We start from the raw sequence: 25,522 nt of genomic DNA on the forward strand, positions 1-25,522 counted from the left end.
TCATCCATCTCCTTGCCCCTGAACTTCCCATCTGCCCTTGATCTCTGTCTCCTCCCTGCACCCCTGAGAACTCCTCGCCGCCTCCCTCACGCTCTCCTGGCCGCCGCCCGCCCGCGGCCTCTCCCTGCCCCGCTCCCGCTCCATCTCCCCGTCCCTGCGCGTCCCTCCGCCGCCCCCTGGCGGCCGCCGCTGCCCGCGCGAATTGACCCGAGGCGGCCGCCGTCGTCACTGCGGGAGCCGCTGCAACCGCGTCCGGTCTCCACGGCAACGCGGGCCGGCCCGCACGGCGCTGGGCGGTCGGCACCGGCACCGAGGTGTCCCGGGCTCCCGGTGCTTTAGGGGGCCGGGCTGGGGTCGAGGGAGCCGGCCAGGCCCGAGGGCGACGGTGACTCGGGGCCCGGGCTTCTGCTCCGTTCCGGGGGCAAGCAGGGTCATGATGCAGCGGGCCGTGCCCCAGGGAGCTGGGCAGGCGCTCGCTGTAGGGAACAGGGTCCTGCCACACTCACCCATACGGGGCTCGAGGGGGCCAGGCCAGGCTACAGAGCACAGCTTTGCTGTACTGTGCTCCGTGGGCCCATAGTGGGCAGGGCTGTGCTCTCCAGCGCCAAGGAGAGCCCTTCCACAGGGGCCGGGCTGTGAGTCGTGACCCGCAGGTCATCGGGACAGCCGTGCTCTCTGGAGAGGGCTGCACTCAGCTGCGACCTGGGGACACAGCGGGGGCTGCTCCCTGCAGGGAGGGGCTCAGCGCCGCCAGGAGCCTGAGCAGGGGCGTCGGGTCGCTGGGAGTGCCCCGCTCTTGGCAGCAAAGGGTTTGTGGGTGCAGGGGCAGCACGTGTGAGGACTTTTTCCTCTTGTTTCTCAGATGCTTGCTCAGGTGCATGACGAGCCCGAAAACTCTGACTGTTTTTGGAAGAGTGGATATGACAGGAAGGTGAGCGGGGGAGCAAAGAGTGCTGCTGACTTGGGTGGATTGTCCGGCAGGCAGGGAGAGGAGAGAAACAAAAAATCGTCCTTCATCACACGTTTTAGAATCTGCTGTTTGGGCTGTGGCCAGGAGGTGTCCTCTCTGGACCCCGGAGCAGGGCTTTTGGAGACTCCTGGAGTTTTGCCGCGGGGTGGCTCCTCTCATCCGTGTCTAGAGTCAGAAACCCTTAGCCTTAGAAAGGGCTGTTGGAGTGATTTCTCCTCCCTTCCTCCCGAACTGCTACTCCCTAAGGTGTCTGCAAGAGAGGCAAAGAAGAAGAAAGTCATATTCTGGGGCATTGAGGTTCCTGAAACACTCAGCTGGCGTGGCTGGGAACTTGGAAAAGAGATGATCAAACACCTGACCTTGAAAAACGTTCATGGGAAAGTCCAGAAGCTGAGTTACAGGTGTGTGGGAAGTTTGTTTGTCCTTTGTACTCCTCATGCTCTCTCTGCATCTTCACTCCTCCTGCTGTATCAGTCACATCAGCACCTTTTCTCAGATTCACCTTCTCTCTCTCCCCTGTGTGCACCCTTATGTTGCAGGACAGAAACCTGCTAATTCAGAAACACAGGCCTTGTTCCTGGCAGAAGTCTGTTAAATTAAATGCCTTGTTTTAAATTCTGTTTTGCTGATACTTCTGTCTGTGAGGCATTTCCAGTCTAGTGAGATTTTAATTGTGGATGTATGCCAGCCAGTTACTAGTGTGACCTAAAACCACTGCTCCCGGAGTCCCTCTGGGTGTTGAGCCATTCCAGCATTCCCTGTGACCCTCCCTGCTCTGAAACTCAAATGTGTCTGCCCTATGTGTTTTGCTCATACCACATGTCCTGAAAACATAAAATATTGTTCAGGGAATGGGTAGGTACTTCAAGTTGGGAATAGGTTTTCAGGACACCTGGGTTCTATCCCTCTCTACTGTTTTGCTGCCAAAGTACCCTTGGGGTCCAGTGTGTAAAGTGCTTCTAAATTGTGGGGTCAGGAGGTGTTGGTTAATTATTCTCTTTTCTGCTAACTTAAGCTGCCCACCCTCAGACAAAATCTCTTGTTTTGATTTTGTTGTCTAGGGCTCCTTCCACGCCATTCTTCTTCACTGTTTTCCCACAGCTGATTACTCTGAACCCTGGTATGTCTGTAACTCTGCCCATCGTTTTCCGGCCCAGTGAAAAGGTAAAACAGCAACATCACAACTGCTCTCAGTGCTCAAGCTGCATGCCAGGGGAGAGCAGTGGGCCTCTGCCTCTCTTGTCCTTTCTGATTTGTTTTCACTTGAATGCATGAGTCCTTGGGGAAATTCAAGCATGGAAGGAGTGGGCAGAATGGCCTTCCTGATCTCTCCACATCTTTGTTACCTGAGGGAGCCCTCATCCCTGACTTCTCTGCAGAATTTGCCAATAGTTATGAGAGGAATCCTCACAAAAAGTATTATTCCCAATTTTTCATGTACTACTTCTGCCTTTCAACTCAGTAAGATAAAATGCTTAAACTGTCCATACCTGTTTTGATCCCAAGGAAACACATCTGGGTGGTTTTAGTGCAGAACCTTGGGTTGAGGGGCTCATTTTCTGCCCTCCTACAGGAGATTCCAAAGCCTCTACATTCAAGGGCTACCAGTTTTCTAAAGGAATATGTCAGGGGTCTCCCTTCTTTTGGATGGAGGGTGTTTCTGTAAGCTTTATTTTAAACAGCAATGATTCTTTTTATACAGACCCTTTTCTTATTTTTCAGGTTGTTTGTAGTGTCTGTCTTGGCTCTGAGTGTTGATCTCTGGCTCTTGTCGATAGCTTTATGTCTTTGATGTGTACCTCTGTCCTAGCCATAGAGCAAGGTCATTGGACAGATTCCCAGTACCCTGCTCTCTTAGTATCATGATTTTCTGATGACTGTTCAGTGTTCCCTTTATGAAATAAGCTGCTGGCCTTGTTCCATTTTCAGTGAATAGTTTGTCTGCAGCACAGACAAATTGCTAAAGCAGGAGTCTGCCTTTCTTAGAGAGAGCAAGGACTGTGTGTGCTGCAGTGGCCAAGGTCTCTCTTTACCTGTATAAGTGTTACTCAGGAGAGCTGACGAATGGGAAGCATAGAAAACACATATCTTTCAATTCCTTCTATCTTGGCTTGTTAGCAGATGTCCTGAGGCTATTTGTACACAGTGCTGTCAATGCTGCATCTTTAAGTTGTGTGTTATCTGCTTAGATCTCTAGCGGACAAAGCATTTAATCAGAGATTGATACTTCTGTGCTTATGGAGCTCAAAGAAAAGCTGTACATGCTTCAGTTCAGCTGAACTGGGATCTTGAAAATACTGAAAGAAATCCATCTGCATTGAAACAAACCAGGTGAAACTAATGTGGCCTTCACCTGCTCTCCCTGACGGTGTTTTTGTGTTCCCTGACAGAGGAGTATGCCTGAGTACCTTCCACACTGCCTACCTTTTCTGAGTGATTCATATGCTCTCTGTCCTGCACAGAGGCCTCCACTGGTGCCTCTGTTGCCAACATTTTTTCCCCAACACTTGTAGTGGTAAAGGTGACAGGTATTCATGGGTGGAGCTGCAGCACCTGCAAGATGGAATCCATCTAATTGCTGTCTCCCTTTGCTTTTCTGTGCAGAGGGATTATGAAGACAACATCATCTTTGTGAAGGCTGAGGGTGAGTTCTCTGTTACCCTGCATGCTACGCTTCCACGCTTCCGTCTGTCCATCCCGGCCGCTGTCCAGTTGCCTGTCTGTGCTATCCACAGTGCTACAGAGGCGACGTTTCCTGTGTGCAACGTTGGGTGAGTGAGAGGTGGCTAAGCAGACACTCCTGTTTTGTCAGGTGTTTTGCCACTTTCTTGGACTGTCCGGTGAATGCAGCTCATTCCAGTGGTTATTAGTTCTGTTGGCTGCCTTAACAGCAGGCCAAACTCCGCCTTCGCTAAGGTCTTGGCAGAAAAGGCAGCAGAATGGTAGTACAGGTCACTGTGGGCACATCTTGGCATCTCACATCTGTTTGTTGCCAGCATATGCTGCGAGCCATTCATGCACAGGAACTAGGTGGGGACAAGCACAGTGTCCCACTGAGGACATCCCACATTCACTGGAGAGGCCTGGGCTTCCGTTTAGCTGAAGGCAACCTGCCCAGCATGAACAGGGAGAGATTAGCTGTCAGCTGGAAACATTTTAGTCATTTAGGTGCAAGGGTGCTCCCAGTTACCAAGGTTTGTCCTATTTTAATGAGGAAGGACAGTACTGTAGAAAGGAATGCAGTGAAGTTCCCAGACAAGGAAGAGGTGTACTTCCAACCAAGTGATTGCAACCATTTCAAGTGTTTCAGTCTCCACTTGGAGAAATAATTTGCTACAAGTGATAAGCCCAGGATGTTGGAGGATAAGGATGGTAAGCAGCACACAGCTTAGATCAATAAATTAAAAAAAGCTGATGGTGTATCATGTTGTTTGCAGAAATCAAACAAGCAAAGGGGGTTCTGGAAAATTGATTAAGGTATTAGGGAAATGGCTCAATCCTCTTTTCTCACTTGAGCATATAACAGAGGAATAAATTGTCATTTAAATTAAGTAGCTGCAAATTTAGATACAGGAAAAGCAAATATTTAATTGTGGAACTGATTTGCTTGCTATCACCTTATGGTCATTAATAAAGTTCTTAGCTGTAATAACTAAGATTCATTAAAGTGTGAACAGAGCATTTGCAGAGACTAGAGACAAATTTCTTCACAGCATCACGTATTTCATCACAGCATCACAAATTTCTTCACAGCATCACCCAGCTGCGTTTGGGATTCTTCCATTCAGCACTGGTTGCTTCACATCCCAACTGAATATCCTAATAGGAAAGGCCCACCCTATGCATGTTTGCACAGGCAGCAAATGATCCATAGATCTGCTTAAAATGTATCTCCATTTCCTAGTGATCTCGTTAGCATCTTTGCCTGGGAGACATCAAGTCCTTTCTCCATGGATCCTACGTGTGGCACACTGAACCCAGGTGCTGAGTGCATGGTCAAGGTGGTCTTCAAGCCGGAGGTGGCAGGGGTGCATTATGCAGCAGCAACATGCTGGTTTGGAGGTGAAGTGAAACAAAAGAGGACAATCAAGCTAAAAGCCCTGGGTGAGTTTTTCTGGCATTTAACACTCAAAGAAATGTGTATTACCCCTAACTCCGGAATAGAATTCCACAGGGATACATGGAGGGTCTGCACTCTGAGGCTCTGCCACACTTGGCTCAACCCAATGATGAGCAAGTGAAGCCCATAGTTTGAAAGTGGCCTGTGGAATTCTCTAATGTACTTCTGCCAAATTGGAAGTGTTATCTGAAGAGACAGAGGGTCCAATATGCCCTGTGGCATGCTTTCATCAAACCAGCATTTCCAAGGCCTGTTCAAGTTGACAGTGGGGAAGAAATGAGAGGAATTCACTGGAAAAAGCCTCCACAAACTCCTGGCTTTGTCTGCACTCAGTGTCTCCTGTCTGTCTCTGCTAGACGGAGAAACAGAGGGAAATTTCTAAAGCTTTCTGGATGCAAGCTAAAATAAGCAATGATTTCATTAGCAAGTCCATGCCTGAAGTGACTTGTATGGCCACTGACAAACAAAAAATGTGATTATGAAGGGCTAGAAGGGAGTTTATTTGGTTCAAAGCAGGGCCAACTTTGAAGGCAGATCTAACTTCATCGTTATCTCAGCTTCTTCAGACCTTGTCCAGTTGAGTGTTGAATATTCAAGAGTAGAGGTTCCACCTGTCTTTCCTAATACAGTATACTATTCTCTTAAACAGCCAAATACCCCTGCCTGTGTGTGAGCGTGACAGGAAAGAAGTCTGAAGGTGTACAGCCTGGAAAGTTTCAGGATGCCCTGTGTTTTGGATCAGTAGCAGTGGGGACAACTGTGGAGAAGTCTGTGGAAATCTTCAACATGTCTGTGGTATGGGGAGAGGGAGATTGACTTCTTCTGAGAAGCCGGCAAGCTGACACATTTCTCTGGGATATGTGGTCTTGTGTATCTCCCTTAATGCTGTGAAAATAACCTAAGTGTGAATGTGAATGAAGCAGAGGTGATGAGCCTTCCCCTACCAACCATGCCATTCACCCTTGCCTTCCAGCTACAGTGCTAGCAACTTAGCCATTTGCAGTGTGATATTGCAGTCTCCCCCTGCTTCCCTTCTGTGCTTGGTCCACATCACCATGTCCTTTGCATCCTGCAGGTCTCCTGCCCACCCTGGACAACTCCATTAATCCTGTGTGGCAGTTGTGTCAGTCTCAAATTGGTGTGTGTGCGTGTGTCCCAGGCAACTGATGCATCTTCCGCTGCCCTCTGTGGAATGCAGCCCAGTGAATTGCTCAAAAAGTCAAACGGATTTGAGCACCTCGTTACCTGTGCCATCTCAGCCCATCCTAGCCTCTTAAGTGATGGATGTACTCAGAGACTGCTGACATGGATGACAGCAGTGCTGACTCCTCCACAGGCCCTGCAGCTTGGGAGTGGAAAAGACACACTAATTTTTGTACTATTATTATTCACACTGCAGTGGTGCTCAGCATTGCCAGGCAAGGATCAGGACAGTTTTTTAAAGGTCTTGAGTAAGGTATCAGAGCACCAGCTTTGTTTTTTTCAGGAAAAGAAGACCCATAAACAAGGTGGAACTGTGGATAGAGGGAAATAATTTACCTGCCTGCATGTTCCCCTGGTCACAGAAGTCATTTACGCTATTTTGGCCCCTAGGGACACCTTGAGCCATCTTTCCACCTACCAGGAGATCACTGGGAGTTTTGCTGCAGCCTGCTGATTTTTGAGCATGTTGAGGGAGCTTGTTGCCACCCATTCTCCATCAGAACAAGATGGCAGAGGTTTGCTGCACAGTGGTTCTGTGGTGACCTTGGTGTTCTTGGTGGTGTTCAGCACTGCTGAAAACTACAGTTCTTATTTGATTTGTGTCCTTCATTCAGAGTCATCCTGGTTCATGTTGGCTCCTTTATTAACCTGTTTCTTTTCTACTTGCAGGTTGATGCACCATGTAGAATAGAACGAGCAAAAGACCCTCTGCTTCGTGATTATGTTTTCTCCTGTGATGTGTCCCACGATGTTGTTCCTGCCAAAGGGAAGCTGGTCTTGTGCATACGGTTTCAGCCCCAAGTAGTAGGAGAGCACAGTACTGACTATTTCACTATCACATCTGCTGCAGGCCACTTGGAGACTGTTCTGAAAGTGGTTGGCTCATGTAAAGGTACCAAAGCCTTTCCCATTTCTCCCTGTCAGCTTCTTACCACTGGAGGGAAAGGCTTAGTGCTTGGGGAAGGACTAGGAGCTATCATAGCCCGCAGTCACAGACTAAACTCCTGATGGGATCTGGGTGTCCCTGGTGTACCCTTTGGGATTTATACTTGCTTGACTGTTTTAAGTGAATGTCCAGCTGTTTGCTAGGACTAGTGGGTTTGCTGAAGAGTTGAATCTGTTTGGGAATATCAGTTAAGTGCAGCAGTGTCTTGTGACATGTTGGAATAAACAGCTTTGACAGGTCCAGGATTTTGCATGTTGTGCTAGGTCCTTCTGTGTCCCTGCACCAGCAGTCTGTGGACTTTAACTGGATCAATCTTGGAGAAAGTTTGATGCGGACACTGCAAATCAGCAACACGTCGGATGTCCCGGCCTATTATCAATTTGATATTGATTGCAAAGGGAGCGTGTTCTCCTTGGATCGCCCCTGTGGAGTCTTGGAGGGCGCAACAACACTAACACTGAAGGTGATCTTTCGACCTGCTCACCCGATGAATTATCACCGCAGAGTCGTGTGCCTTGTCCACCACCAGGTATGGGAGGCAAAGGGTGGTTTCATTGCTGTGATACTTTAGAGGCATCTTCCAGTGTAATCCAACAGGACTGGCCTGTCTCACTTAGCAGTCCCTGCAAATCTCTTCCCACTACATTTTCATTTCATTCTATAATAGAATCGTTAAGATTGGAAAAGACTTCTAAGATCATTGAGTCCAACCATTAACCCAGCACTGCCAAGTCCACCACTAACCATGTCCCCAAGTGCCACATCTGCATGTCTTTTAAATACCTGCAGGGATGATGATTCAACTACATCCCTGGGCAACCTGGGGTGACAACCATTTTGGTGAACAAATTTTTCCCATTATCCAATTTAACCACTGCCCAAACACAACTTGAGGTCATTTCCTCTTGTCCTATCACTTCTGACCTGGGAGAAGAGACCAGCCCCCACATAGCTACACCCTCCTTTCAGGTAGTTGTAGAGAGCAATAAAATTTCCCATGAGCCTTTTTTTTTTTTCCCAGGATAAACACCCCCAACTCCTTTTGCCATTCCTCATAAGACTTGTGCTCCAGACCCCTCACCAGCTTCATTGCCCTTCTCTGGACACGCTCCAGCTCCTCAATGTTTTTCTTGTACTGAGGGGCACAAAACTGAACATAGTAGTCAATACACAGTCTCACAATTGCTGAGTACAGGGGGACAATGACTGCCCTGGTCCTGCTTGCCACACTATTTTTGATACAAGCCAGGATGCCCTTGACCTTCTTGGCCACCCAGGCAAATGCTGGCTTATGTTCAGCTGTTGTCAACCATCACCCACAGGTGCTTTTCTGATGAGCAGCTTTCCAACCACTCTGCCCCAAGCTTGTAATGCTGCCTGGGGTTATTGTGACCTAAGTTCAGGCCCTGGACTCTTGTTAAGCAGAATCCCCGTGGTGCAGGTTCCTATCAGCAATAGGATGTGGACAGTCAGTAATGCCTGTGGATAGGGTGAGGCATATCCTCTGTGGCTCTTGTCCATTTAGGTCTCTCTCCTAACTCAGTGCATAGCTGTACACTGAGTGCCTTCAGTTTTCACTCCAGTTTCAAGAAAGTTCTTGTCTCACATCGCGACATAAAGTAAATGGCAGCCTAAAACTGCAGATGCTAAGCATGGTTTTGGAAGTGAGATAATGGTATGGTGAAACTCTCAAAGCAATCACAGGACAGTTTATTTCTTATTATCCTGAATTGTGTTTTTCCAGGAACCCCTGTATGTGGACTTTTTTGGTACCTGCCATTCAGACACAGCTAAGCCAACCACCCTTCAGAAAAGACACCTCTCTTGGTACCGAACCAACATGGTGAGGGGACTGACCTTCTACCCCCCTAATATCCTGAGTGAAATGCTGAAGAATGGGAAGTTGCAGATGGATGAAAAGGGAGCCCTCATGCTTCCCCCTGAGGTATGAGCTGCCCTCCCTGTAATCTAAGACACTTTCAGCTCTTCTCTGTATATGCTGGATATCTGTTATACAGAAGACAGATCTAGAAGGGCTTGCAAGTGCCAGACTGATTTCTTTAGTATTTATGCTGTTGATGTTCCCCAGTACACATCAACACTATCTTTGTCAGCTGGCTTTTACCCTATCTCAGACACAAAGCTTCTTTCTGGCTTTAACTCAATCATGGGGTCATTTTTTTTGCTTCCTCTTTAGTTTCAGATTGAGGCTTACAAACAGAAGCCTCCTTGAAGCCTAGACTTTGATCTGTTCTAGGAACTCTTGCTGAAGTGCATCTTGCATGCCCTTTTGCTCATGAAGGCAATCAGCACCTGGTGTCTCCCACAGGCACACTTTCCCTACTCACACTGAGATATTTCCATCCTGTAGATTTCTGAGGACCAGCCACCCAAGGAATACTTGGAACCCAATTCCATGGCTGAATATTTCTATGATGGTGTAAGCAGCGACTTGGCCTTGTTTCCTGCTCATGTTAGTGTCAGCCCCAGGGAGTATGATTTTGGATGCTGCATGCCACCACACAAGGCAGAATCTCTTTCTCTCTGTGTGACCAACCACACCAAAGGAAATATCATTGTTGCCTGGACTCCAAGCCATGGCAGTGCCTTCCAAGTGCACCCTGAAATCTGTGACATCCCACCGTTGGAGTCTTCAACTTTCTATGTCTTTTGCAGGCCCACTCAGGTCAACAGTCTTTATGCAGCAGAGCTGGAAGGTTTTGCTGTTTATAAGGTTAGTAGGAATTGCTAAGACCAGAGATGACCTAGCAAGCAACTTTTTGCAGAATAAAGTATTTTAGGGGAGTTAAAATTCAGTTTAAACCCTTAATTTTGAATTTGAAAAACTAGCATCTCTACTAACTCTTTTGGCCACTGCTTTGATACCCTGTTGGCTTAAAGTCTCTTTCACCTGTGTCCTGGCAGAGAAATGACAGAACACGTCACAGCTCATGCTCATGCACAGGTACACTTGCTCTTATCCCTAGGAAACATGAAGCATGGTACACCTCACTGAAGGAGGAATTACTATGAATTATTACACTATTAGTGTAGATGTGAGCCTTCACAAGAATGGTTATTGTGGCCTGGGTGATGGGAAAGAACTTGGTCTTTGTGTCTGGCCCTCCACAAGTAAAGCTGCTGAGGGCACTGTCTCTCCCAAGTGACATGGGATTTATGTTACATGGGTCTGCAGTTACAGGAGATTTAGCACTCAGAAATGTCCTGGTAAGTGAAACCTAGCATTTGCCAGTCTCTCTCTCTTTGTTTCTCATCTGGCACTGGTCAGTCCTTCTTCCATGAAAATGTCAATTTGTTAGCCCCAGGGATGTCATTGAACAAGCAGCTGCTTGAGGTAGTATGTGCACTTGGTCTCTTCCAGCTCAGATTAATCTGTGATTCTGTGAAGGCACCTTGCCACACTCCCTTCCTGCACACACTGTGTTGTCCCTTCTGTGTCTGCAGGTGATGAGACACTACACCAACATTGAGAATGATGCCACCATCTGTCCATCGTGGTGCCTGACTGTGAGGCTGAGAGCACACACATATGAAGCAAAACGGGAGCACATCATTCCACAGTACACCCTGGATGTCCCCAAAGTGTGTAACTGATTGACCTTTGGATCTTTGCAGAGACACTCAGTGTTTGCCTCTAAATTCTTTAGTTTGTCTCCCATTGCACTGAGATGTGTCTTTGGTGGTTTCTGAGGTGTGGAGGCTCCTGCTGTGGTACAAAAGTAGTATGCTGTTTCTCCTGCATTAGCTTCACAGCTTCCACCATGTCAGCTGTACTGACCATCTCATTAGCTCTGAGAGAAAAGCTGTTGGGATCACCTTCCTTTCTGTTTACGTAGACATAGGTACTAACAAAGGTGTTCAGGAGCCTCAAAAACTGCATGCACTTGGGCAAACAGAATCCTCACTTACGAAAGAGAAGTGGTTGTAAGAAAGAGGGGAAGGTTCTCTCTCTCTTCCTGCTGTTTCTGTGGCACAGTAAAGTATTTTTCCTATGAGGTAAAGTGAAATCGGATCCTAAGACGTAAGAATAGTCTTGAGAACCTGTTATGAAATCTCCTCAGCTAATCTAGGCCATGCAGCCTTTATTTGATGTGCATGAAGTGGAGCAAATTCTAGCCTGCTGGAATTCTTCATCCAGGATGTCGTTATCCACGCAGAAACTGTAGGCACCAGCAAGCAGCTCGCTTACTGGATGGACATAAAGCATGGCACGATAGAAAATAGGTTCACCAGTCCCATGAGCCCATGAGGGCCACTGTGGGAAGGGAAAAGACCATCATTTGTGTACCCTTGGGTGGTTTAATTTCTTTCCTTGAAAAGAAACAGTTAGAAAGTTCTCCATAGACTCAGGATACTGCTTATTGAAACCTGGAATTGAATATAATGAAAACTTTTTCTTTAAGCTGATTTTTAAACCCAGTGAAAGCAACCCTTTTTGCTTGTCTCCAGCAGACTTTTCCTCCTGTGGTTTGTGACACTGATACCTACTGCAGCATGCTGTTGTCCAACCCAAGCACCTCTTTGATAACCTTCAGTGTGAACCAAACTGCCTGTCCCTCTGTTTTGGTCAAGCCCAGCTTAGGATATGTCATTCCAGGAGGCCACCAGATTTTCTTTCTCTCCACTCACCCAGTTAACACAGTCTTGCAGCAGCATGTCCTGCCTTTGGAGCTGAACTCTTATCCTGCATACACCAAGGTAAGGAGAGGGAAGTGGAAGATGGTGAGCAAAGTTTTGTTCCCTTGTAGTCTTCCCTTTTCACAGTGACTTGCACTGTGATGCTTATTACATCTCCTAATGGTTAGTTTAGATTTTTCTCTTTGGAAATAGGAATGAAAGAATATTTTCAACATTTAATATGGAGTCAAACATTGCATAAAGAAGGTCTTTGTAGTGCCAAACATCCTGTACCCCTTGTTCCTTGCATTTCCATCTCTTGGAATACACTGTATTATGCTAAGGGCCTGGCTTGAGAGCACAGCCTAAAGCCCTTCCCCTCCTTATTAAGATCCAGTTTGTTCTTGCTTCTGTCTCGGAAGAAACAACATCTTTGCAAGGTTCCTCCAGAGGCAACTGAGACTTCTAGCTAATATCTGTTACTTTTTCTCTTAATTCCACAGGAGATTGTCCTCCAGAGTTGTGGGCAGTCCCTTCTTTTGCTCTTAGAAGGTGATGGAATTCTCTATTTCAAGCCTCTCCATATAGGGACCTCCTCTACACGAATGTACAGCATTAAAAACTGCACAAGGCTACCCATGGTTTTCACATGGAAGATCCATCGGTCAGACAGTAAGATCCTGTCTGTCAGCCCCACTGAAGGGATCCTCCAGCCCTATGAAACCATGGTAAGTTCAAGTTCTACCAAAGTTGTAGTTTGCTCTCTACAACACAACCTCAGCCTGGCTTTGAATCTCTGGATGTTCATTCCCAGTGTGAATCTTTGACACAGATGGAGTTAGTGTGTCTGTAGAGAACTAGGTTAGCTATAATGGAGGAAGGGACTGCACATTAAATGCAGTTGTTGAGGTGTTTGGGTTTATCTCTGGACTGGAGCTTCTGTGAGCACTCTTCCTTCTTGTGATTGCAGTCTCAGGCATGGACTTTTACTCCTGACAAGGAAATCAAGTATGTGCTGCAAGCTATGGTGTTTGTGAGGTGGAAAAGCCCAGACCCTGTGTCTCCCAAAGATGTCCATTATGTCTTACGGGTCATTGGAGAAGGGACACTGGGCACCATCAGGGTAAGGAACAGGGGCCCACTGAGTACTAGTAGGGGGGACCAGGGTGGGATGGGGGTCTTGGACTTTCCCTTTTTGCACAATTTGTACTGGAGGAAGCCAATAAGGATTCACAGCAAAATTCCCAGACACTGTTTTCAATGTAAATGATAGTACTCATTCTAGTTGCCTAATGGCAACATGTTGTAAATGTCCTGCCAGTTCAAATACGACCTTAACAAATTCTCTGGGATTTCTCTGTTCCAGACTGAACCAAGCAAGTAATTTGGCTCCTTGGGAATCATGGTTCTCTCCTCTCATTCTGTCTGTTCTCCTTCTCCATTTGTTTTGCTATTAGTCTGATTTCTAAGTGTAATGGACCTTTTAAAGTGGTATAGTCAGTACACTTCCATGTGGCTTTCTTCCTGTTATCTGCAGATATGTGCAGCCACTTTCATTTTTAGTCAGGTTTCTTAATGAAACAGAGGTAAATAAAATAATACAATAATACTTTGTAAGTCATTGCCCAATGTCACTTATGTTGATTGATGGGTGATAACGTCTTCAAGGTACGTAGTCATTATAAATTGTATGTGAGTGCACAACTAGCCAAAAGAGAGGGGCACTCTTTAAGTAGTTATAAAAGAGCCAGAAAATATCTCTCAGCTTTGACCAAGTGCAGCTGGCCAGCTAGTGTTCTCACAGCCCTGAATATGCTACATCCTACCCAGCAAACAGCCTAAAAAGCAGTAGGAGAAAGCATTTGGAGGAGGGATTGAGTCCCTCGCAGACCTGTTCCACATTTTATTGTGCTCCAACTACCTGAAAGGAGTTTGTAGCAAAGTGGGTATTGGTCTCTTCTTCTGAGTAATAAGCAATAAGGCAAGAGTAAATGACTTAAAATTGCACCAGAGGAGGTTTAGATTGGATGCTTGGAAAAATTTCTTCAGGAAAGGGGTTGTCACTCATTGGAATGGGCTGCCCAATGAAGTGGTTGAATCATCATTCCTGGAAGTATTTAAAAGACATGTAGATGTGGTACTCAGGGACATGGTTTAGTGGTGGCATTGGCAGTGTGAGGTCAATAGTTGGACTCAATGATCTTAGAGATCTTTTCTAACCTTAACAATTTATCTCCCAGGGCATGCCAGGTCCTACACAAAGCAGGGAGTCCTTTGCACTGCACTGCATGTGCCAAGGGATCAGCATGTGGTGAGATAAGTGGTGGCTACACTCAACCACTATGCTTGACATGTTAAAGTGACCTCAGCATGGTGGGTTTGTATTCTAGGCACAAAAGGAGCATCTGGACCTTGGAAATGTTCTAGTTGGTGATCAAAAAAGCTGCAGCATTGTACTGCTAAATGATGAGATCTGTACTCTGAATTACATCCTCAGTGTGGAACAAATCACAGGGCCCCAGGACCCTGAGGACATCTGCAGCCATCCACTGGGTACTGTAAAGGAATTAACATGGGACAGGACCTTAGTTTTCCCCTCTTTTCTCCAAAACCAATCTAGAATTAACTTGGAGGTTGGGCTGCTTGCTGGTTGGCCTGCACTGATTCTTTCAAACCTTAAGTTGTCTGCCCTTTTACATTGGATGTTTCTATCTTGCTGGAAAAAGCATAATCCAGAGTCTTACAATTGAAGTTAGACCAATCTGGACCTTGAAATAAGATACAATTTCCCAGCAGAGGGGGAAGTTAAATAAAGGACCTTAGAAGAAATGTTGGAGCTCAGATGTTAGCTGCTTTTCTAGAGGACCTCCAGTTGGGACGTTCCCTGTTCTTTGCTGACCAGAGGCAATCTGGGTACTCCCAATGAGCTGCCTACAGTTGTAGTCTAAGAAGCCCAAATTCAACAACTGAAGCTAATCCTAACTATTAGGCAAGGGGTGGCAGTAGCTAGAGTGCAGGTAGACTTAGTGATCTCTGTGCCACAACATGTGTGGTGTAAGAGACAGTAATGCCAAGAGCTTATACCGCTTCTTGTATCCTACAGCTCTAGAGCTGGAACACTCCAGAGGAACAATCCCTGCAAGATCAAAAGCTTTGGTCCGAATAAAAGTAAGGCCAACCCATCGGCTGCATTACACCTGGTTAATCAAATATGCTATTTGCACACCCAGAGGTGAGATGGATGTTTTGGGATGTTGAGAGATGGGGGACAGTGCTTCTAAAAGAAGAGACTAGCAAGACAAGGAGTTTTCAGCTTGGAAGGTGAAAAATGTAATGTCATATAAATGAAAGGGGAGCACAAGATGTAAATAACAGTTTATGATTATTCAGTGTAAAAACAAGGGGCACTTTATAAAATGTTTAGGCTGTAGGCTTAAATCAAAAAAGGTTTTTCTCACATAGTGCAAAACTAAATTGTGTAAATGCACTGTTGAAAAGGATCACATTCATAGTCTTTTGGTGATGTCTAAATGCAGAAGTCAAGGTACAACTAGAAGTCAGTGGTTTAGGGGTTTTGAGAAGCTGTCAAACAAAAGGCTAGGTACAATGCCCATTCTTTCTTTGCTCTTGGTAGGGCCTCTTTCCTCTTTGCTGTAGTCAAAATTACCTAGGCAGCAGCCCCTTAATGGTACATGACTACTTTTTGGTGTTTCTTTCTCTCCCAAGCTGCAGATCTTGCAAGCACAAAAGAGTTCCTCTGCTCCATTGTAGCAATAGGTGTCTACCCAACTTTGCGCATCACAGATGCTTGTACAACAGGGACTGCCAGCAGTAACAGGATGCACATTTGGAAGCTCTTCTCCTTGGACACACTGAATGAATTCTTGGAGCGAGACCCAACTCCTGGCGAGCTCACCTACAAAGTTCCCACAAGGCACAGGTGAGATGAGGAAATGGCTCAAAGGATCTTTGAGTCCCTTCCATGAGCCAGACAGAGATGCTGTGGCTTACTGGCATGTATTGTAGCTCCTTACTGCATGGCACCCTGCTATTCCATCCTAACTGCTGCAGGCAGTTGTTCACCTCCACTTCTCTGCTTAAGCTCCCTTGAAAGGAGCCACAGAAACAGAGAATAATTTAATTGCAACAGACCTCCAAAAGTCTCTGGTGTAGCCCCTCGCTCAAGCAGGGACACATAGATCAGGTTGCCCAGCACCTTATTCAGTTCAGTGCTGAATATCTCTGAGAATGGAGAAACCACAGCTCGTCTGAGCTCTTGTTTAACCATTTTCATGGTAAAAACCTTTTTCATAGTATCTCATCAGAATATCTTGTATTGCAACTTGTGCAGTTGCCATCCCTGACCCCTTGCTTCATAAGGCTGAACAAATCCAGGTCCCTTTGTCCTTCTTTGTAATCATAAAATGGTTTGGATTGGAAGGGACCTTAAAGATTATCTAGTTCCAACCCTTCTGACATGGGCAGGGGTGCCTTCCACTAGACCAAGTTGCTCAGAGCCCCATCCAGCCTGGCCAACGTGCTCCAGCTCTCAGCCATTTTAGTGGCCCTCCATTGGGCCTGCTCCAGTATGTCAGTGACTTCCTTATACTGGGAAGCTAAAGAGGGACTTCAGGCTAAGCAGGACTGTCTTATGTCACTCACTCTCATTAGACATACATAAAAGATTTTGAAAAGGAAATCAGGTCTGCCTTATGCCCAGTATCCTTTCTCTCAAAAGGGCCAAGAACATAAGGTCAGACAAGAATTATAAGGAAGACAGCCAATGTGGAATGACCTTTCCCCTGTCATGCCCTGTTCCTCCTGCCAGTGCCCTTCCTCCTGTTTCAGTTTAATATCTTCTTTCTTTCCTGTGACCAGCACATGCTTGATCCCTCCAGTGTATACCCCTCTCCTGGTGGATTTTGACTTTGGGTCTGCCCCGGTGGGCTCAGAGCCTACCACTGTGATGCTTCTGCTGGAGAACAAGGGTGTGGTACCTGTGGACTGGTAAGCAGTGCTCACTGGAGCTCAGCCTTCTTTTTGGGGGTCTGGAAGTGCTCAAAGGGCTGTGAGAAATTTGCAGATTAATAGGGTGGGTTTTGTAGGTACAGCTGCAGCTGAGATCTGTTGAGTCTAGGTGGGGAAGCAATCAGGGAGATGCAGATCAGACCTGATGAAATGTGATGTGGCCAGCAGCTGGGCTAAGCCCATTTGGATTGAATATGCTGACCATAGCCCTGGGGAAGTTGCATATCCTTGTTTCTGACCAGCTGATTGGTTCCCTAGGGCCTTCTTGTTTCCTTCTGATCAGAAGATAGACATGGAGCACTGGGCAGAAGATGCTGACTTTACCCCTCAGGAGCTGCACCAGATGAGAATTCAGGATAACCAACTCTTCAGTGTTTCCCCAAAGTCGGGAACACTTCTTCCAGGGCAAGAGAAATCTGTCCAGCTCTCACACAGGTGATGACAAGCACCAGTTCTTCATGCTGTGTGCCAGAACAACACATGCCATCAGTCCCCTGAGTTTCCATGCCAGATTTTCCTTCCTCATCACATGTTCCTCAGCAGAGGCTGGGCAAGTAAAAGGTTCCTGAACATGTCCAGTTTCTGGACCCCACAGAGCTTGTCTTCCTCAGGAGAATGTTTTAATGTCCCTTAACACTGCAGAGCAAAAGGCAGTTAGTGTGACATGCTGGGGACACTGGTCTGCCTTGACCTGACAGTTCAGGAGATGAACAAGATGCTGCACTTCCTGTGCTTTTGATTATTCTTTTTTTGTCATCAGCTAGAGCTGCTAGCCCTTGCATGCCAGTAGAAGGTATGAAGAAATTTGAACGCCTCCCCTTTCAAAGCAGACCATATCTGAGAAGTACTGGCATTTTGTTGGCCTAGAGACTTGTGTCCCTAAATACGTGTATTGACTAAAATCAACATTGTATCATTCATTCCCACCCAAACACAACTGGGTTCCCCCCCACCTCCCCGCGGCCCTTACGCAGCAGCGACTCTTTAGCTGGGAAGTGAATTGTCTCTAATGTTCTGTGTGAGTCTGACTCTATCATCCTGGGCACAAGGTTGATTTCTACTGTTTTCCTCTCTCTCCTCTTTCACTGCTAGACATGATTTCATTGGCACTGATCGCCTCCCTGTCCTGCTGAAGATTTCCTATGGCCATGAGATTCTGGTAAGATAGCAGGTGTCCCTTCCTTCCATTTGCAGAACAACAAAATTGGTTGGAACTGAATTAAGAGGTGTTTTCTCCAGAAGCTGCATAGTGTACAGGGGGCTGTGGCCTTCCCCTGGAATTTGCACTAGCCAGGCAGTAACAGAGGGCCAAGCAGAGACATAAAAACAGTGTTCTGACAAACTTGTCGTTCCAGCACAGAGTGATGTGGGCAGTGTACTGGCAGAATGGCCCTTGGATGTTGCATCTCCTAAGTTCTTCAGCAAGAGGACTACAATTTATTTATTGTTAACCTTTGCATTTTATTAATGGTGTTAGTGCAGAATTGCTTCTTCCTTCAAGACAACTCCAAGTCCAAAACAGCCTTCTCAGGTTTTACGCTTCTCTGCATATTTTCCACACTCTGGTGTAACTTATGGTCAGGATTCCTGTGCATGCTTCCCCTCATTTCATCTGCCTCACTGTGAGTTATTCCATGCAGTTCCTGGAGTTCAGATCTGCAGCCCATTCTGCTTCTCTCCTATGCAGCTTTCCTGAATCTCTCCATCTCATCAACCCTCCATACTCTTCAACCTTCCCTGGAATGTGCCTTTCTTCAAATATACCACCATCACCTGCTGTGATGGTAGTTTGGGAATGCATAGGGTGGCAGAGCATCCTCCAGCTCCAGCTTTACAGGGTCAGCTCTTTCCTCAAGCCCAGAACATACTCCCTGGGTTCCTGGTTGGCTGCAGCCTTTGTCCACCCACTTATTTCTCCTACCAATGATAGAGGAGATTCTTACTCATTCTTCCTGCTTCGCTGCTTTCTAAAGCATCCCAGAGCTGATCTGTGGTGTGTTTTCCCTGAGCATCTCCTCAGGCTTGGAACTAATTTCTCTCTCTCCTCCTCTCTCAAACTGTCAGTTAGAGTCAAAGTCACCTTGTGCTCTGCCAGGCACTACTCATGCCCAGCTGAGCCTTCCTGTCTGTCTCTGAAGTTTCCTATGAGACCATTGTGTTCACATATCTCTTTTATTTTTCTTTTCTTTCAGGACTGTTGTCAGCTGAAAATCCAACCCTTTGACCAAGCTGTTCAAACAGTGGCTTAACTGTGCCTTCCCTCAAAGCCCTTGGACAGGCTCCCTGTGCTCTGCCTGCCTGGCACAATCCTGAGAGTGACTGTGAGCCTTTCACCAGTTGGCCAGTGAGGGAAGAGGCTTTGGAGCACCAGAAGCCTATAGGGCATACATCCTCTCTTGCCATATAGCCAGTGGCTTTGGTGGCTACCAGAGGCCACCACCCTCCATCATGCTGTCACTGCAGATGGGGCTAGAAAAGCGTGGGATACCCTGGGGATGAAAAGATCTCTTGGTGCCTTTGAGCTCTGGCAATAGGAGCTGTAGAAGCCAGTCCAGAGACCTGGAGCAGTGCAGGTGGTTGCAACCTGCAGAGTTGCAGTGCCACTGCTGAATTGCTGATAATCGGAAAGTAGGAATGGGAGATACTTCTGCAAAGAGGGCAGCTGAGGGACTGAACACAGTGTGCCTGCTTTCCTTGCAGTCATAGCATGAAGTGCACAGAGTTTCCAGCTCTTGGGGCAGAAATTGCCTTAACTGTGCTTACATTCCAGGGCTGAGCAAATCCTCACCTGTGATTCTGGCGAAATATGCAGAGCATATGCTAACCTTAGGCATATGTTAACCTTGAGCAAATGCTGTAGTGTCACCCCAAAAGTTAAGCTTTGGAAATTTCCAAAAGCAACAATGAACAGAGAAGGAGCCCATTTGGCTCGGGTATTGCTTGGTTACTCTATCAAATTCCAAATTTTTTGTCTTCAGAGCTGTGTGGTTAGCCACCTGCAAGCCCATGCCTGTTTTTCCTGTGGGTTTACATTCACTTCTGTGATGGCTTTACTTACATGGATAGATTTTGACCTCCTGCTCCTCTGTTTCCCCAGCTTAATTTTCAGGAGAAGCTTCTTCTCTGTTATTCTTTCCCCATTCAGTGGCCAATTTTTAGTCCTATGATGATTTATAGGTACTCTGAAGAATGCAAATTGATTTCCTATTGGCAATTTCTTCTGGATGTAGGAGGAGACATCTGTAGGATTCTGTGTTACCCAGTTCCTTGTGCAGCAGGGAAACAAGGCCTCCCACTGCCTAACGCTTTCACAGGTTGTCCTTTGCCTCTTCACCTGTAAGACTGCTTGTTCTCAGAGCTCTGAGATCATTTGGCCAGGCAGAATTTGCAGCTCCCAGCAGTTTTAGTAGGAAAAGCCCAGCCAGCTGCATGTGTTGCAGGCTGAGGTAGATTGGTTCACAGAACTCCCTGGAGAGAAGGGTTGGATCCCAAGGAGAATCCCTGAGTGCACAGGTTTTATAAACTGCAAGTGTTTGCACTTCCCTTCATAGCTGCTAGTTTGGAATTGTGAGATGTTATCACCTGCAGCATGTGTTCTCCAGGCAGCTCTTCTCCCTGGAGAATCTGGCATCCCCTGGCATCCCTCTTAAGTGTTCACTGTGGGATGAAGTTTATGCACTCTAGAAGGAGAATTGGTTGCATCAAGTCTTCACTTTTCTCCATTTGTCTCTCTTTAACAGATATTCCTCTAAATGTCATATCCTGTGTCAAATGGAAACTGGTGACAGTTTTTCCTGAGCAGTTCTGGTCTGTTGGAATGCAAGATGGCTTTTTGATCAAAGTTGTATAAATGGATGTTTCACTCCCAAAGCTCAGGGAGGTTCCTATCCCTTTTTCCTTTGAAGTTCGAAAGCAAAGCTTTTGTCTTTCTCCTACTTTCACTTCATCTGGCAAGCTGTGGTTCTCAGGAGGCTGAATACTCATGTAGTGCTTTGAAAAGATCCCATGTGGGACCTTGCTAACCTTGTATTTCTAGTTCTTTCTTCCTCTGCATTTTGCTTATAGATGTGAACTGGAATGGGTTTTTTAAAAGGAGTTGTCATTCTCTGCTCTTTTTTAAGTAGCTGATACAGTATCTCCTGCAAGTGTCTATCTTTGCAAATATTCTCTCTGTGTTTTACACATCTGTTTGAAAAATAGCCATTCTTCAAGCTTAACTTACTGTGAATTGCAGCAACTTGGCTCCTGTTGACCCATGCAGAGACATTACTAGGTGACTGCTTTGCAGCCTCCACCCCAAAGCAGACAGCTCAGTGATACTTTGGGGTGATCCTGAAGAAAACAGTGCATCATCAGTACATCTTCAGCCTGATTGTGGTTTTCTCAAAATGCATGTGTGAATGCAAACTCGTTTCTGTGAAATAGCTCTGTAAATATCTCCACTTTGCTTGGAGTACCTGGTGGCTGCTTTGCTGATACTGTTGATCATCACTTGATCACTTAAAGTTCAGGTAGAATCTTCTTACTTTTGGACTTGCTTATAGCTTTTGGGCTGCTAGACACGTTCTTGGAGCACTCTAGAGGATATCCAGATGATCATTTCCAAGAGGAGGCCAATACTTACCTAAATCCTGTCTTTCCAAAGTATTTGGCTGTGACAGTTGCACACTCTCCTATGTACAGTCCAGACACTTTCATTCATGGGGAATTTCCACCATACACTTGCACAGAGAAGCATTGATGCTGATGCCTGGCATAGCAGAGAGAAAAGTACAGTCTTTCTGATACAAGAAGAGAATCTTTCAGAGAAAATCTGGTGTAGGTTCTCCATCTGCTAGATGTTTTTCTTAGGACACGCTATCCTGGTATTACCAATTAAAGTTTGTAACTGTGTGGTCTTCCATTTGCAAAGTACTTCAGGGTCCTTGTGCAGTTGTTAGTGATGGGACCAAGGCCCTGTGAGAAAGTGACTGCATTTCTTTCCACTGTAGCTGACCTTCAGCGGTGTGACAGTGGAACGCGACCAGCGGTACGTTCATTTTGCATCCACTAAGCATGTCTTCGCACCCATTGCTCTTGGACGCTCCCAACCCCCCACGCAGGTGAGCATCTTGGAGCCAAACCCAGCAGCAAGTGTAGGGAAGGAGCTAAGACTAATGTGTCCCAAGGACAGGCAGTGTCTGAGGCAATCTCAGAAAATGGAATAGCCTCCATAGTGAAGCATCACAGGAGAACTTTGAGGATAGTTCTGGGCAGAGTTTGGAAATATCTGCTGGGACAGCAGCAGGGAAAGTACTTCTCACCACCTGCAGTTTGACAAGATTTGATGTTCACTCTATAATCAGAATGCGTATGAGGCATGTTGGGTTGTTCACGTATTATCTTGCATTGTATCTGAGTGAAAATTTGCCTAGCTGCTCCAAGTACTCTGGAAATAAACCCTAATTATTTTTTTAGTAAATTAATTTAACTTCCTTAAACACTTATTCAGCAAAAACACTTATTGATTCTGTTCTGCCTAATTTACTTGGGAAGTGAAAAAGTCTGAATTGAATTAAGAACACTTTAATACAAGTGTTTTTGCATTTTATGTAATCCGCTTTACAGTGATCCCTTTAGCTAATCTGTATTAATTTTCCCCTAGTGTGAATTGGCAGGACACCATTTGGAGAGACACTTTGGTTATCAATGTACATGTGTGGTGATAAACCTTCAGCACAGCTGCCTATCAGAGCCTCAGTGTTAAGTCTTGACACTATGAGGTCTCCTCATTCTTAGGAGATAAGCTGATTAATTAAATATTAATGCTTATCAGCATCCTCTGGGGAAGTGTTAACTAGTTTAACTTGTATCTGGTATAAAAAGCACTGCTCTTGCCTACTCACTTCAGATTTATAAACTCTACAATGGTGGCTCCATGCCTGTGACATTTGAGGTTCAGCTGGACAACATTGTGAAGATACAGGAGAAGAATTTTCAGCATCCTGTGTTTGTCTGCCTAACTCCTAGAGGAGAAATCCCCCCTGGTGAAGCAGGGCACATTAAGTGGATCTTCTCACCACTGGAAGCTAAAACATACACGGTAAGAGCCTCCTCATGACTGAAACATTCAACAACAACAGATTCTGTTGCTGACGTAAAATTCTTTAGGTTCCTTACTGGTGGTTGGTCCATGTAATGCTACAACTGAATTGAGCTCTATGCCTCCAAGAAGCAAAGAGTCTTGAGAGCATATGAGTGGCTGGTCTGGTCTGGAAATGGAGCAGATAAATTTGCCTCATAATTTTTTTCTTCCCAAGAAGAGATATCTTCCACAACCAGAGTTATCCCAGTATATGTTTTTCAAGTATCAAACAGTAACTGGAGATATCAATAGTATCTATTCAGATTTGTGGTTCATTGTTGGCCTTCAAAAACTCCCATCAAAGAGACTGAAGTCAGTGTCTATCATTACAGTGTATGCTGCTACAAACCTCTGAAAACAGCCTTCCCAAAGACCTCTGTCCTGGGCTGCAGCAGGCAGGCAAGGCCAGAGCTGTAGCACTACTTGTTGCTTCAGTCTGTGGTGAATGCATGGATAAATGAATAAATTTAACTTTGAAACTCCAACCTTTGCTCCAAGAGGGAGTCTCTGTCCATCTTATACTGTAACTGGATAATTGACTACTTAAGCAGCTTTCCTGGGCTAGCAGGAAAGGTCAAGGCCTGAAAGAGCAAAGAAGACTGGACTTGTCTTTATACATGCATGGGGTGTATTTAGACCAGTCCATTAGCAAGTATGCTAGCTTATTGCACATCTCTCCCAAATATGACTCTGGACTTAAAAGTTTTATCTTGTCCAAGGCAGGTTGATGTTCTCATCGACATCCCGGAGGGTGACTCAACCCAGATTACTTTCCAAGGAGCAGGCTACAATCCAAATATTGTAGAAGAGGCTGCCACGTCCAGACATTTTTTTTCTTCTGCAGTCATTCCAGGTTCTGCCAAGCTAACTCTGCCTGGGCAGGTAAGACCAAGTGTGGGATATGAGCAATATAATCAGTCCAGAAATGTGTGTGAGAGACTGAAATATACAAGTGGCCCTATCTTGCAGTAGTCTGTGTTTCAGGAGAATTCATTTGCCATGAGACAGAACAAGATATTTCCCTTCCAGCAGGCAATCTGGAGCTTAACTCATAGAAGCTGAAAGGAGTCTTCCAGCTTGTCACTTCCATAGCCATTAGAACAAAAATTGGTTTGGGTTTGTTCATGTAATTTTTTCTTGGAAGTTACCTCCTGTCACAGCTGCCTTTCTTCTGTGCAGCTGTAACATCTTTTTCTTTCCCAAGTCATTCTCAAAAAGACCATTATACTCCTGCCATACACTGTCAGGGCTTGGCTGCCACCATTTCCCAGCCAAACTCAGGTGATTCATAACCTGAATGCTGACTGCAGGGTGGATGGTCACCTATTCAGACACATGCAGAGGAATGCGCTTGTTTGACCTGCTGCTGACTCAGCAGGAGCTTGTCTGGCCTGGCTAGAGCTGGCCTGCCAGCCTGGACAATCTGTTGTTAAACTCGCCCACAGATCCAGGCACAGTGAATGAGCATTACACAGCAGCAACAGAGGCTTTCTCCTGGCAGGTAAAGGATTCAACCTGTGTGACATTAGCATGCCTTCCTTGGAGCCAGCCATAGCTTCACATGCTCTTTTGCTTCCAAGCAGGGCAATTATATTCCTGAGAACAGCAAAGAGAAGATGATTAAAAACTGCCTTAGTCTGACAATTAAGATAGCATTCTGCAAGGCTCTGTTGTCTGAAATCAAGTTTCTTTCTCTAATGATTACTGTACTTAATTAGAGATTGCATTGTGCCTAGAGAATGGGACAAACTAGTAGCATACTAGTAGCAAGGTGTATTAGGGATCACTTTCCTAAAACTCACAGTCAGATTGATAGGGATTTTGCACAAGCACACACCTCATGTTTCTCAACTGAAGTAGGAAAAGGCCTGGACTGCCAATGCTGCAGAGAGAGAATCAGGACGTTACTGGTCCTCTGTGCTCCCGAGATCCTTTCCTGTCCAGTCCCAGTGTTATGTCTTATTCATTGCTCACTCAATCCCACTGCAACACAGCTGGCCTTTTGATGTAAAGTCATTGTAACCAGAGCAAAATTGAGAGAATTGTTACATTCTCTCAAGTTATTATAGTAAAGATACCTGGTTAATATTATCTGTGAATTGCTGGAGTATGACTTAGAGATGACTGTATGACTCCCCTTCCCCAGTGGCTAGGTTCCATCTTCCTTCTCTGCTGTTCCTTCTGGTTTCTCCTTATTTCCTGCAGGCAGCCACCTTGTCCCATCACAGGATTTGCCTTGGAAATATCCCAGACTGCACCAAAGCTGGTCGACTTGTCTTTCTCAACAATATCTCGAAGAGCAAGGCAGTGGTGTTTACCTGGCAGGTAAACTCCTGTAAAGAAATGGTGAGTCCTCTTTGATCTACAGCCTTCCTGCCCATGTCTGTTGTGCCATGAAAGGACCTTACATCTCCATTTTCAACAGGACACTTATTTCTAGGAAGCTGGCTTTCTACTAGGTGATGAAAGGAAAAGTGAAGGCAAGGGTTAGGA

General features: G+C 45.9%; 1 protein-coding gene across 7 annotated transcripts in view; it reads left to right on the forward strand.

Annotated features, from left to right (window-relative positions):
* Nucleotides 1-258: 258 nt before the first annotated feature.
* The window catches only part of CFAP65 (cilia and flagella associated protein 65), a 32,036-nt gene continuing 6,772 nt past the window's right edge, over nucleotides 259-25,522 (forward strand). For 3 of the 7 annotated variants that reach the window (XR_008437899.1, XM_053982537.1, XM_053982541.1), the window contains exons 1-25: nucleotides 259-314; nucleotides 863-931; nucleotides 1,217-1,371; nucleotides 2,032-2,134; nucleotides 3,575-3,741; nucleotides 4,875-5,074; nucleotides 5,740-5,885; nucleotides 6,963-7,185; nucleotides 7,503-7,768; nucleotides 8,984-9,184; nucleotides 9,611-9,973; nucleotides 10,705-10,842; nucleotides 11,710-11,958; nucleotides 12,381-12,605; nucleotides 12,848-13,000; nucleotides 14,268-14,430; nucleotides 14,981-15,109; nucleotides 15,604-15,817; nucleotides 16,756-16,884; nucleotides 17,164-17,340; nucleotides 17,998-18,064; nucleotides 21,897-22,007; nucleotides 22,796-22,987; nucleotides 23,753-23,911; nucleotides 25,235-25,375. Coding sequence is in view for 6 of the 7 variants with exons in the window: in XM_053982537.1 (XP_053838512.1) it covers nucleotides 863-931; nucleotides 1,217-1,371; nucleotides 2,032-2,134; nucleotides 3,575-3,741; nucleotides 4,875-5,074; nucleotides 5,740-5,885; nucleotides 6,963-7,185; nucleotides 7,503-7,768; nucleotides 8,984-9,184; nucleotides 9,611-9,973; nucleotides 10,705-10,842; nucleotides 11,710-11,958; nucleotides 12,381-12,605; nucleotides 12,848-13,000; nucleotides 14,268-14,430; nucleotides 14,981-15,109; nucleotides 15,604-15,817; nucleotides 16,756-16,884; nucleotides 17,164-17,340; nucleotides 17,998-18,064; nucleotides 21,897-22,007; nucleotides 22,796-22,987; nucleotides 23,753-23,911; nucleotides 25,235-25,375 (4,140 nt within the window). In the remaining variant the exon portion in view is untranslated. Of the gene's footprint in view, nucleotides 315-862; nucleotides 932-1,216; nucleotides 1,372-2,031; nucleotides 2,135-3,574; nucleotides 3,742-4,874; nucleotides 5,075-5,739; nucleotides 5,886-6,738; nucleotides 6,809-6,962; nucleotides 7,186-7,502; nucleotides 7,769-8,983; nucleotides 9,185-9,610; nucleotides 9,974-10,704; nucleotides 10,843-11,709; nucleotides 11,959-12,380; nucleotides 12,606-12,847; nucleotides 13,001-14,267; nucleotides 14,431-14,980; nucleotides 15,110-15,603; nucleotides 15,818-16,755; nucleotides 16,885-17,163; nucleotides 17,341-17,997; nucleotides 18,065-21,896; nucleotides 22,008-22,795; nucleotides 22,988-23,752; nucleotides 23,912-25,234; nucleotides 25,376-25,522 lie in introns of those variants that run through there. The other 4 variants (XM_053982539.1, XM_053982538.1, XM_053982540.1 and 1 more) reach the window with 4 other exon arrangements.

This window comes from Vidua macroura, chromosome 7, assembly GCF_024509145.1.
Source record: "Vidua macroura isolate BioBank_ID:100142 chromosome 7, ASM2450914v1, whole genome shotgun sequence".
Lineage (NCBI taxonomy): Eukaryota > Metazoa > Chordata > Aves > Passeriformes > Viduidae > Vidua > Vidua macroura.